This window comes from Rhinolophus sinicus, linkage group LG09 (genome assembly GCF_036562045.2).
Source record: "Rhinolophus sinicus isolate RSC01 linkage group LG09, ASM3656204v1, whole genome shotgun sequence".
NCBI lineage: Eukaryota > Metazoa > Chordata > Mammalia > Chiroptera > Rhinolophidae > Rhinolophus > Rhinolophus sinicus.
The window spans coordinates 73867793-73880867 of record NC_133758.1 but is presented as its reverse complement, the minus strand read 5'-3'; the positions used below and the strand labels follow the sequence as shown (position 1 = coordinate 73880867).

The 13075-nt window shown below is 33.7% G+C and overlaps 1 protein-coding gene across 2 annotated transcripts in view; it reads left to right on the top strand.

The window, feature by feature from the left end:
• GNAT3 (G protein subunit alpha transducin 3) overlaps positions 1 to 7069 on the top strand; it is a 45435-nt gene extending 38366 nt beyond the window's left edge. Inside the window, exons 6-8 of one of the 2 annotated variants that reach the window (XM_019746884.2) lie at positions 3463 to 3592; positions 3784 to 3937; positions 5493 to 7069. In XM_019746884.2, the coding sequence (XP_019602443.2) occupies positions 3463 to 3592; positions 3784 to 3937; positions 5493 to 5683 (475 nt within the window). In that variant the 3' untranslated portion in view covers positions 5684 to 7069. The remainder of the gene's footprint in view (positions 1 to 3462; positions 3593 to 3783; positions 3938 to 5492) is intronic. The other variant, XM_019746885.2, reaches the window with a different exon arrangement.
• The last annotated feature ends 6006 nt before the right edge of the window (positions 7070 to 13075 follow it).

Here is a 13075-nt window from a genome sequence, read left to right as displayed (position 1 = left end):
TGGTACAAGTATTGCTACCCCAGATTTCTTTTTTTTCTTTTCCCATTTTCATCTTTTTCCCATCCCCTTGCTTTTAGTCTTTGTGCATCTTTTGATCTGAAATAAGTCTCTTACGGTAGTATATATAAGGGTCTTATTTCCTGATCCATGCAGCCCTCCTATGTTTTTTGATTGGAGCATTGAATCCATTTACATTGCAAGTATACTTGTTGATAGATATGTAGTTATTACCATTTTATTATTCATATTTTTTATGTTGTTTTTTTTCTCATCTTAAAGAAATCCTTCTAACATTTCTTATAATACTGGATTGGTGGTGATGAACTCCTATAGCTTTTTGTTTGTTTGTTTGTTTGTTTGTTTGGGAAGCTACTTATTTGTCCTTCAATTCTAAATATTAGCTTTGCTGGGTAAAGTTATTTTGGTTGTATGTCCTTGCTTTTCAACACTTTGAATATTTCATGCCAATCCCTTCTGGCCTGGGAAGTTTCTGTTGAGAAATCAGCTGACAGTCTTATGGGAACTCCCTTGTAGTTAACTAACTGCCTTTCTTTTACTGCTTTTAAGATTCTCTCCTTGTCTTTAACCTTTGTCATTTTAATTATGATATTTCTTGTTGTGGACCTCTTTGGGTTCATTTCTTTAAGACTTTCTATCCTTCATGGTCTTGTATGTCTATTTGCCAGCCTAGGGAAGTTTTCACTCATAACTTCTTCAAATCGGTTTTCAATTCCTTGCTCTCTCTCTTTGTTTTCTGGTACCCATATGCTGCGAATGTTGGTCTGTTTGATATTGTCCAAGGGGCCCTTAAACTATCCTCCTTTTTTGGTATTCTTTTTTCGTTTTTTTTGTTCTGACTGGGTGTTTTCTACTACCTAATCTTCTAAGTTACGGATTCAGTCCTCTGTTTCATCTAGTCTACTGTTGATTCCCTCTAATGTATTTTTCATTTCAGTTACTGTATTCTTTATTTCTGTCTGGTTCTTTTTTATGTTTTCCATATCCAATTTTATGTTTCCTTTCTTTTTGTTGAAGTTCTCCCTGAGATCACTGAGCATGCTTATAACCAGTGTTTTCAACTCTGTCTTGTAGATTGCTTGTTTCCTTTCTTTTTTTTTCTTTTTCTTTTTTTTTCAGTTCTTTTTCTGGAGCTATGCTCTGTTCCTTCATTTGGGACATGTTTTTTGTCTCTCCATTTTGGCTGCCTCACTATGTTTGTTTCTATGTATTAGGTAGGGCTGCTATGTCTCCTGGTCTTAGTAGAGTGGCCTTATGTAGCAGGTGTCCTATGGGACCAAATGGCACAGTCTCCCTGGTCTCCTGAGCTAGGTGCTCCAGGTGTGTTCCTTGTGTGGATTGTGTTTGCCCTCCTGTAGTAGTTGAAAGTTGGTTGCTGTTTGCACATCAATGGAAGGGATTGATCCTCAGTTTGATTGGTTATGAGGACTGGCCATGACTGCAGTGCAGAGCTGTTCAGCGGCTAACTCTATGGAGCAGGATTTGCTTTAGCAAGGCTCTGGTACCTGCCCAGTCTGCCCTTTCTGTGTGTCATCCTCAGGGAGGACCGGGTGATACTCCAGCTCAGTCTGACTCTGACCACGGGATGTGCCAGCACCGGGGTCCCTCCATAGGTAAAGTTCAGCCACAGCCTGTGTCCTTCTCGGAAACACCTAGCATGAGCCACAGAACAATCTGCAGATGGCTGTTACCAGTGCTGGGCTTGTAGGTGCCTTTAGAGGCCAAGCTGCAAATCGAATCCAGCTGTCACTAGTGTCGGGTATGGGACTGCTCAGCAAGAGGTATAGGACACACTAAAGCCAGATGCTGCTTATTTGGGTTTTGTGAAACTTTGAGAAATTTTAGGAAAGTCTGCAGCCAAAACTGGCCGTTTGTATGGAAGAGCCACTAGATGCAGCTTGTACCCAAAAGTTGGGTGTGGCGGGGTCTGAAGGAATTCCAGACATGGTGGATGAATGGTGTTAGCTATGTTGATGGAGACTCAAATATGGAAGCCACCTGTGTCAGCATGCTGGGAGGTAGAGGGCTCAACAAAGAAACAATGGATTCTGTCAGCACTTCTGTCTGGGAGAAAGCTGCCCCTCCAATTCAGCTAGACGCTAGGTAATTCTCCGTGATGGTTGTTCTGTAGTTTAGTTTAGTCATGAGAGAAGGCAGGTATAATGTTTACCTATTCTGAAATCTTGACAGGAAGTCTGCCAATTTTAAACGTGATGTTTGTTTTTTGCTATTGAATTGTATGATTTATTTATCTTGACTCTTAACCCCTTACTAGATATATGACTTGCAATTTTTTTTCCTATTTAGTAGGTTGCTTTTTTTACTTTCTTGATAGTTTCCTTTGTTGTGCAAAAGCTTTTTCATTCAATATATTCCCATTTGCTTATTTCTGCTTTAGTTGCTTTTGCTTTTGGTATCAGATTTAAAAAGTCATTAGCAAGACCTATGTCAAGGAGTTTTCACTTATTTTTTCTTCTAGGAGTTTTATGGTTTCAGGTCTTACACTCAAGTTTTTAATCCATCTTGGGTTAATTTTTGTGTATGGGGTAAGATTATCATTCAGTTTCATTCTTTTTCATATGAATCCAGTTTTCCCAACACCATTTAATGAAGAGACTGTCCTTTCCCCATTATATATTCTTGGCTCCTTTGTCATAAATTAATTGACCATACATGCATGGGTTTTTTCTGGGCTCTCTATTCTGTTCTATTGTGTCTATGTGTCTGTTTTTATGCTGATACTATGCTGTATTAATTACTATATCTTTGTAATATAGTTTGAAATCATGGAACATGATGCCTCAAGCTTTGTTCTTCTTTCTCAAAATTGCTTTGGCTATTGGGGGTCTTTTGTGGTTCCTTACTAATTTTAGGATTTTTTTTTTTTTTTTGTATTTCTGTAATAATTACCATTTTGATAGGGATTACATTGATTCTGGAAATCGCTTTGGGTAGTAAGGACATTTTAACAATATTAATTATTTCAACTCATGATCAATTTAAATAACTATTTGAGTGCAAGAATGAATGAATCTAGAAGGAGCTAAGAAAATAGCCGTGAATCATAATATCAGAACTATGGTAGCTTCCAATCTTCTTGTTGGTTCTGTCAATTCAAGACTATATATAGACTTTGATCAGAATCTCCTAAGGCTAACTTTCTTACTAAAACTCTAAACTACTTTAAATTTCCCAGGTGCCCAAAGTCAGTGTGTGAATTATTTTATTCTAGTCTGCATGACTTTAAAAAAAAAAAAAATTTCATTTTTTAGTGCTAGAGATGAAAATTGGCCAAATAAGTCTTATTCTATAATCAATAAAAATTTAAAAGGAAACTTTTAAAGATATGACAGCATTCATCTATAAGTCTAAATATTAATCTTACTATGAATTGTGGAGGATATTTGTAAAATTTGTTATTCTGTTATTTTTACTTTTTCAAAGAATGTTCGATGTAGGTGGACAGAGATCTGAAAGAAAGAAATGGATTCACTGCTTTGAAGGTGTTACATGCATAATATTTTGTGCTGCACTCAGTGCCTATGACATGGTCCTAGTGGAAGATGAAGAAGCGGTAAGTCCGAAAGGAAAATAATGCCAGGGTGAAAAACATGAGTTTGTAGTTTCCAACATTATGACCACATTTTCTATCACAATTAAGGCCTTCCAAAAAAATATGTTATTTCTAGACCCTTGTTTATAATGCCCAACATGAGTATTTTGCAGATAATAACCCCACACATTCTCATCTTTTAAACCACACAGAACAGAATGCATGAAAGCCTTCACCTGTTCAACAGTATCTGTAATCACAAGTACTTTGCAACAACCTCCATTGTCCTGTTTCTCAATAAAAAAGATCTCTTTCAAGAAAAAGTAACCAAAGTGCATCTTAGTGTCTGCTTTCCAGAATACACTGGTAAGATACTTTTCCTTTAACTATGTAGTAATGAATTCTTGTCATATAGCTGGAATCATACAATATGTGGAATTTTCTAACTTCTTTAATTTTTTCAATTTTAAATGGAGTATGCATTTAAGTGCCCTCCATATCTTTTCATAGGTTGATAGCTCTTTTTTTTTATTGCTAAGTAATATTACATTTCATAAACAAACTAGGTTCTTTACCATTTCACCTATTGAAGGACATCTTGGTTGCCTCCAATTTGGGGTAATCATGAATAAAGCTGCTATAAACATCCTCACGCTGGTTTTGGTATGGATATAATTTTTGGTGTAAATACCCAGGAGCACAAGTTCTGGATTGTATGATAAGAAATTGTTTAGTTTTGTAAGAAATTGCCAAACTGTCTTCCAAGGTGCCTGTTTCATTTTGCATTCCCACCATCATTAAATGAGAGTTCCTGGGGCTCCACATCTTTGTCATCATTTAGTGTGGTCAGTATTTTGGATGTTAGCCAAGTTCTTTGTTTTAAAGATTGTCCCTCCTGGAATTTTTCTCCTAGTAACAATAAAGTGGGAACAAAATCTTACCTCCTTGGAAAATCTTTGTGCTATTGTCTTAGCCTGTGTAAGGTCCCTACTAAGCAATTTCTCTTATAAAGTACATCAACGGGTCACTTTTAGCTGCCCTGTATTGATTAGCCTTCTTATTTTATTTCTGCCTTTTTCCAATTGACCCATTGTGTATCCTGCTACTAGTCTAATCTTGCTCGACACAGCCTTCACTGGCTCTTTATTAAACTCTACTAAAACATCAGTCAAGAGCAATTCTCTGTGGTCTTACATATCTCATCACAGCTACTTTGTTTGGTTTAGCAACGTAGTACATAATCTGGCCCAAACCATCTGTTCTACTTCATTTCCTACAATTCCTCTAAATGAATCTTTAATTTCCACTCGACTGTATTCTCCAAAGTACACATTCACTTCCTAACCCTACCATCAAGTCTAGTGTTACAGGCCATTCTCACTCTCACTTTTGGTTTTCACTCATACTATTTTTCTTCTCTATTCTAGCTATTTCCAAAGGTCCAGGTCAAATACGAACTCATTCTGTAGTTCAGTCATGTATAATTTATGTTCTTCTTTCAGTTCATATTAAAGCACATGCACAGACCCATGTACACATATACATACACAGCCTTTCACATACATGTCATATGATATATATATATAATTACTTTATAGATACATATATACATATACATATATATACATATATATATATATATATATATATATATATATATATATATATATATAATTACTTCTACTGTATTGTGAGCTTTTTGATGCAGAGGTCACATTTCAGTGGGTAGGCATAGTTCCCAGCACAAAGTAGGTGTCACGTAAATCCCAGATAACTGACTATTACTAATATTGATTTTTCAATACAGAGTACATCAAATAGCAGCTCACAAAGTGAAATTCTAAAATTTACCAATATTTATAATTTTGTTTTTAATTCAATTAAAGTTTACTACTTTATTATTATTATTATTTTTAACAAGGTCCAAATACATTTGAAGATGCAGGGAATTACATCAAGAACCAGTTTCTAGACCTGAATTTAAAAAAAGAAGATAAGGAAATTTATTCTCACATGACCTGCGCTACAGATACCCAAAATGTCAAGTTTGTGTTTGATGCAGTAACAGATATAATAATCAAAGAGAATCTGAAAGACTGTGGGCTTTTCTAATCAATACTTTTTTTCTCCCATTCTTGCTTATGTACATTTTTCAAGATATGAAAGGAATGAGGCTATGTGATGTGTTTAGTTTTAATAGATATTAACTTATTTAAAAATATAATTAGCATTATAAAGCAAAAACTTTCACAAAAAGTTTTAATGTATTGTCACCTATATCTGGGTAAGTTTCCATTACTCTGGGACATTGTGATTGGGAGTATCTTTGAAGTCCTCAAGTCTGAAAACTGATACATTTTAGTAATGTTAAATCAGTACATATCATTGACACCGAATGTGCTTAGAAATAAATTTCTGCATTGTGGCCCGTTTTTAATCACAGAATAATTAAAAATGAAAGGTAATCCATATTATTGTCCAGATTTTGAGGTTCATTCATTTCTGTTAATAATGTAACTGTGCCTATGCTGTCGAGACTATTGAAAGATGATACATGTGGTGTTTTATTGGTCAAAATGAAACATGTACTTGCTATTGGGAAACTATATATGCAAAAGAAATGCATGCATTTTTTTCACTTAGAAAATATCATTAATACTGAATTTACCCTTAGAATTGAGGATTTCTACCAATTTTTTTGTCCCAATTTGGTTGGAAACGGGACCATGTATGGCTGAATATACAATGTAAGGCTTTCAGGGTGAACAAAAGTTCTCAATGGACCACTCATTTCCCACATTTTATTCCAGAGCAGCAAGGAACATTATTATAATTGATGATATAGGGTTAATTCTAGACTATAAAAGAGAAAAAAAATAACTGACTGTCTTAGCACTACTAGGTTTGGTTTTTGGGGATAAGAAGTAGAAAGAGTGAGTAGTTAGAGATATTTTAGAAGAGTAACACTGAGCTTCTCTATTAATATTCTATGGTTCATTCTAAATGTTATACGGTATGCCAATGGTCAAAGCCTCCTTTTTCAAAGCTGTTTTGGGGTCTTACAAACCAAAACCTATTATTTATGAACAGAAAAGAAGACCTTTTTTAAAGTATGTACCACTTACAACGTGTACTTTTTAAGCATGTTTCAATATTTTTACTTTCAACAGTTGCAGAAGATGATATAAGTCAAAACAGTAGGTCAGGGCATGAGAGGTAGAACTACTCTGAAAAGACAGCTAATTAGGTTTCTATAGTCTAGATGAGATAAAAGAAACATAAATTAGCAATTTGCCAATCTGTAGCTTAGGTTGATTTAGATAGCTCAGTAAGTTACCTTGACTAGAGTGTCTCTGGATTTATTTTCAAAAACACAAAAAGAGTTATAAATAAATTTTTCAAATAAAAAAGGTTATAAGAAAAATATTTTGGAATTTCTTTGCCAAATATAAATTTTTAAGGAGCCTAAGATACCAAGGACCAAAAAAAAAAAAAAAACATGTGAAAATATTTAGTTCAGATACTCAGTAAAATTTCCTGGCTAAGAACCAATGTCTAAATGAAAACAATCCAACATTTTGCTAAGAGATATTCAATGCTATGAAGTTTTAAATTAAGGTTATAAATACTATCATTTCATCCATTGCTTTGTCTTTTTTTCCCTACTCTACTTTAACTTTATTCTTTTCCCTCAGTGTGAGGAAAATTTTCCAGAAAGAAGTAAGATACTTTTTGAAATATTACTATTAAGATTTTGACTCTCACTTTCCTTTAGGATTCCTCTTTTAGATAACAAGGTGGGGTAATAAATGGTTCAATTTGTTTTAAAAAACATATAATACATTTTAATCTGCAGAAAAAATTGACAGGCATCAATACTTATTTATGGAATATTGTTCTTTAAGTACTTTAACGAATATGTTAAATGACCATACTGAAACTAGAGGTAAGTTTGGATTATTAAAACAAACAAAAACAAACAAATGAACAAATTTCTTCTAATCCTGTGATTGAAATTAAAGAAATTTTTCTTGAAAATCAAAAACAGTTGCTATGCTAAACAAATTTTAGTTAAGTAGAGAAATATTTAATAGAGAAAATATTTTTAAAAGTTTGCATTATTTCTTTAATGATTGCTCTCCTTAAAATTGAGTCTATTCCTGATTATACATTTTTTAAATATTTAATAAAAAATGGTTGGAGTAGATGCACAGCATTTTGAGTTATAAAAAAAGTAACAAAATGGAAAATATGGGGAGCTATGCTTTAGCCGGAAGAAACTCTCACTGAGACCAGCAATGTTAAAGTTGTTTTAAAGAATTGAAAACACCTGTGTTAATTGAAAATTCAACCTTTTAATTGTACAGTAGGGTTCTTGCATTTGTAGTGTCTCAAAGAAGCAGTCTTAGTTTTTGTCATTCTAAGTTTAAAAGTGAATATACTGATACTTTCATGTTATTTGATGTTTTGCTTCCTGACTCAGAATGTCCCCAAATCCTGCTTGCCTTAGATTTCTAACACTCCCAACTCATTCATTTCTAAGATTTGTCGAATTGCAGACACACTGCACTACCTCAGCAATCGGGCGCGGGTTTATCTTTAATGGGATCATTAATGACTACTCCTTCCAGAGTTTTTCCAGAAGCATGAACTGGTCAATAGATAAGTCTTTGCATTGTGGGACTAGTGACTAGAGAGTTAAATGAAGAGGGGTATAAATTGGGTAATATCTATGTGTCAAAATAGAAATGTTGGCAACTCTACAAAGAAGCTCTATGGAAAAGAGGTTTCAAATTCTGTGGCATCTACAATATACATTATAGATATCCAATATTTAGTTGATTTACAAAATTTATAAACAAACAGCAGTCTTCATGTACATCACACAAATGGGCAAACTATGTTTTCAGGCCCTGAGTCTGCCCTAATACAAATATTTTACTTGATCTATCATCCTATTTCAATCACAAAATGTATTTTAAAATACTTGCAGAGAATTACTCAGGCTTGACTTAATCAAATAATTATGTATACAAGGAAAAATAAGATTTTTGTGTTGATTTATGGTTTTTACTGTTATACTACTTCAGAATCAGAGGCAGATGTGTTGGTTAACATGTATGGCAACTAAAAATAAAATATTTGTAAGAACTATGCGAATAATTGTGACTTCTCTAACTTAGAATAAATTTAAAAGTAGGAGAAACAACCAACTCTGCCTGGGATGGAGTAAGTACTTACTAGGTAATATAGAACCAGTTAACGCCCTCTTTCCATTTAGGTTTTTTTTGACATTCTTACAAACTATGTATAGCCACATGGGGGCACACTTACATCATGTGTTTTTCTATCCAAATGTTGCAAACGTAATAAATGTGGATTGTCAGTAACTTTAATGAAACATGTAATAAAATCTTATTAAGAACCATAGCTCATTTTGAACTTCTAGTCAATAGTATATGCTAGTCTTCTGATAATCATAATATGCACTATTCTAGTCAAATTTGTGACTAACAAAGCTATTGAAACAGTTCCAAATTTGTTTAGTGTTTTGAAGATATTTACTCATGTTCTAACATTTTTTTTGACATTTTCAAACTGTTTAAATCTAAGTTACCACTAATTTTGTAAAATGTGTTTTTCTCTTAATCTGTAGTGTGCCTAAAAATCTTGATTAACTCACAATGAAAGGAAGAAAAAAATAATTTGATGCCTAACAACTATGTTTTGTGAATAGTTACAAATTGCTGCTTATTAATGTGTATGTTTTCAGTAAATTAAAGTAAAATTTCATTCTGCTATAACATTAACCACTGCATTATTCTGCTTATTACAACTTTTTCCACAATCACCACTCCACCACCTCAAGAGGAAAATTAGTGCTCTGTGACATTTTGCTATTGCCAGCACAGCAGCTGCCCACACATTTTTCATTGGTAATAGCACAATTTTTATTTTAAACCACATTTGTCACACTAGTTAAGAAATAAATAGTCACATGAAAGAAAAAGGAAATAAAAAGATCCTAATTTACTTCTCAGGGACAGTAATGACCTCCTTATTATTACACCTTTCAGGTAAAGAATAACACGAGACACAAAGGAAAAGGGATTATTCTATTTGAAAGACCTTCATATTTTATAAATTGGTAAGGTTGAAACAAGAACTGGCACACATATATGATTTTAAGTCATTTTTTTCAATGTATATTGCTGTGAGTTTTCTTTTCTGAAAATGAAAAATGGTCACATATTAAATATCCTTATACTATCAAGACCAATGAAGATTGTATCCATTTTATCATATTAAAAGCCTTACATTGGAGAAAATGATTGCACTTATTCTTAGCATAGAAAGTTTAGCATAAAAATCACACCATGCAGAATGCCAGAGATAAAAGTGATGTAGGCTACAATGATCTTATCCAATGATAATCTGAATATTTTATTATCTAAAAATATTGATGTATGAGTGTACATTTATAATAGCACAAGTTATCAACCAGCAAAAAAAAACACTTCTCTTTTCCATGGAGTAGGTCAGTCCATTCATCACAGTGAGTCCACAAATGCTTAGTCAGTCTCTAGTATATTCAAGAAACAATCACTTCACATTTTTATTCACAAATATGGTGTACTCCCCAGCAATACCTATAGCAGAGAAGCATAATCATCTCCAATTCTTGAAATGAAAAGTAGAAACTTTTATTATAAAAATACATAAACCATATATGTTACTTCAAATGCAGAAGTTCTTATTCTTTTTCCATAATTCTGTTCTGTTGTAAATGTAAAAAGAAGTACTGATAAGCAATAACCACATTGTTTTGCTATAAACCAGTAGTGGAAGTATCTGGACAGTTGTATTCTGGACCAGGATGAGAAGGCTTCATTAAACTCACAGATTCCAACAGCAAATTACTCATCAGGTAATTCATTGTGAATCTGTGGCAATGTTCTCTTGAACAACGTTTCTCCCCCGGCCCTCCAGGGACAGGTGACAAGGTCCCTGTAGGGAACCCTGGACTGTGCCTGAGTTTAAATCTCAAAGCTCCTCTGCAGGACATTGAACAATTCTTAATTTTTTCCACGTGTCTCTTTTTCTTACCTATGGATGAACAGAGTAGATTAAAGAATCATCACAGACCAATATGTAGACTCAGCTTCGAAGGCAGCAATTTCCTTTGAAAACTGATACCAGAGTAAGCTTGTTTTAACCGAGTTATTAAAAGAAAACAAAAACAGGAAGAGAAATGATATGTAAAAGAGTTTTAATTCACATTTAAAATGTGACACTGTTTAAAATGTGTGATTTTCCTTTTCTTTTCAGTTTTAAATTGAAGGTTTCCAAGTGTTATTTGTTCCTAGGAAGGAGAATCAAGCACTTAACATTGCCTCTACTCAAGGGCAACAATTCGTTGTTTAGCCTGGTGGTCCTCTCTTGGACATCCCCCATGAGCTTTGGGACCACCTATAGGAGGCTACAGGAATATGACAGAAATCTCTGTTTTGTCAAAGCCACTTGCCACATCCCATTAGTATCATAGGGATCATACAAGCTTCTAGAGAGGAAGTCAGACCCATTAGTATTGAAAGAAATGATAGTACTACCCTAAGGACATGTAAAAGCAAGTGACATGCCTCTTGCCTGTGCTACCACACTGATACTTCTGTAACAAGAGACCCATCAGGATGTCTCAGGGGGCTTGAAAGGAGGCTGCTGATCCAGAGCAGACATGTAAGTCAAATGGACTGTTTCAGTCTTTGCATAATGACTGCAGCACATCATAAAGGCCTGTAGGAGCTAGTCCATTATCTAAAAAAAAAAACAACGTAAACTTAAAATGTGAACATTTCTTTTGTCTACCTGCTTATAAAGGCAGAATTATATCATGTGACGTGCTGTCTTTAAAACAGCAAAACGAAATAATAAAGGAATCAACCTTTAGAACCTTTAGACATTTTATTTCATAACATTGTTTATACATTTACAGTAATTAAAGGGTGTCCTGTTTAGATTTACTACTAATATTTAATATTCTTCCTTTTAAAACTCTTCAGACTTTCAAAAGCAATTTCTTTCCCCTGAATAATAGGACATATTTTAAACTGCATATGTAAACAACCACTTGATGAACAAATCATGTTTTCACCTGAGTATCAGCTATTTTTAAAGCTAGTACCAGCTATACTATAAAGGACCCTTATCTGTAACATTCCAAAGGATTTGAACCATATACTTGATCGAAGTTGTATCAGAGCTTTGGGAAATGCTCACATCTCAAAGCATTCACTATAATGCTTTGAGAATTAGTGAACAGAGTAATGATACTTTAACGTCTATAAATATAAGTAGATAATAGTATAACTCCTATTTGTATGTTTTCTGTAATCCAAATATTTTGTTGTCTTTTAATTTTTCTCACATTTCAATATATCTTTACATAAAAATATTTCCTTCACTGAGATATATAAATATTAGGTTGGTGCAAAAGTAATTGTGGTTTTTGCAATTTTTTAAAAATAATTTTTATTGGGGAACGTTGGGGAATAGTGTGCTTCTCTAGGTCCCATCAGCTCCAAGTAGTTGTCCTTCAATCTAGTTGTGGAGAGTGCAGCTCAGCTCCAAGTCCAGTTGCCGTTTTCAATCTTTAGTTGCAGGGAATTGAACCGGCAAATCTTGTTGTTGAGAGCTCAAGCTCTAACCAACTGAGCCATCCAGCCGCCCCCTGCAATTATTTTTAACTTTCTAAACTGCAATTACTTTTCTACCAACCTAATATATTTAGTTGTTTGTGATAGATTTCAGATGAAAATCAATAAAGACTTATTCTTGGTGAAGTGTAGTAGTGTGATCTTTGATACAGACATAGTTCCATCATTTCCGTTAATCGTGAGTGTGTGTGTGTGTGTGTGTGTGTGTGTGTAACTTTGGGAAACCATCATAAAATTTTTAAGTTTGTAGTCTTGCCTTAAATGTATAAATTCATCAAATCTAGGAAACCTCCATAGTTTGTCTTCTTGCTGTAAAGTACGGAGTCAAGATGCTGAATCAATCTCCTACACCATCTCATGCTTCATGAAAACCTAAAACACCTTTGCTAAATATAATTTAAAAGTACTTTTAAACTAATGAGAACTGCCAGTTAATTAGTCCTTCCTGAACTCACAAATTTAAGTCCAATCATTTGGGCATTATAAATTTTTATATACAATTCCTGGGACCTCATTAATGAAACAAATAAAAATAAAAAGCTTTAAAGAAAGATTCGATAAATTTCTAGTGTCCATGGACTCAGTCTGTGCTATCTCTCAGTTGTGTTTTAAGTCTAAAAGTATAACTAGCATCACTTCCAATTTTTAAAGACATTTCAAGAGACACGCTATTTCTCATGCATAATGACCAGAACAAACTACAACCAGTTTATAATCTATTAATCTCACACAGCGTGAATGGAGAATGTGCACAATTTGACTTTCCGGTGATCGGATAAGAGTCTACAAA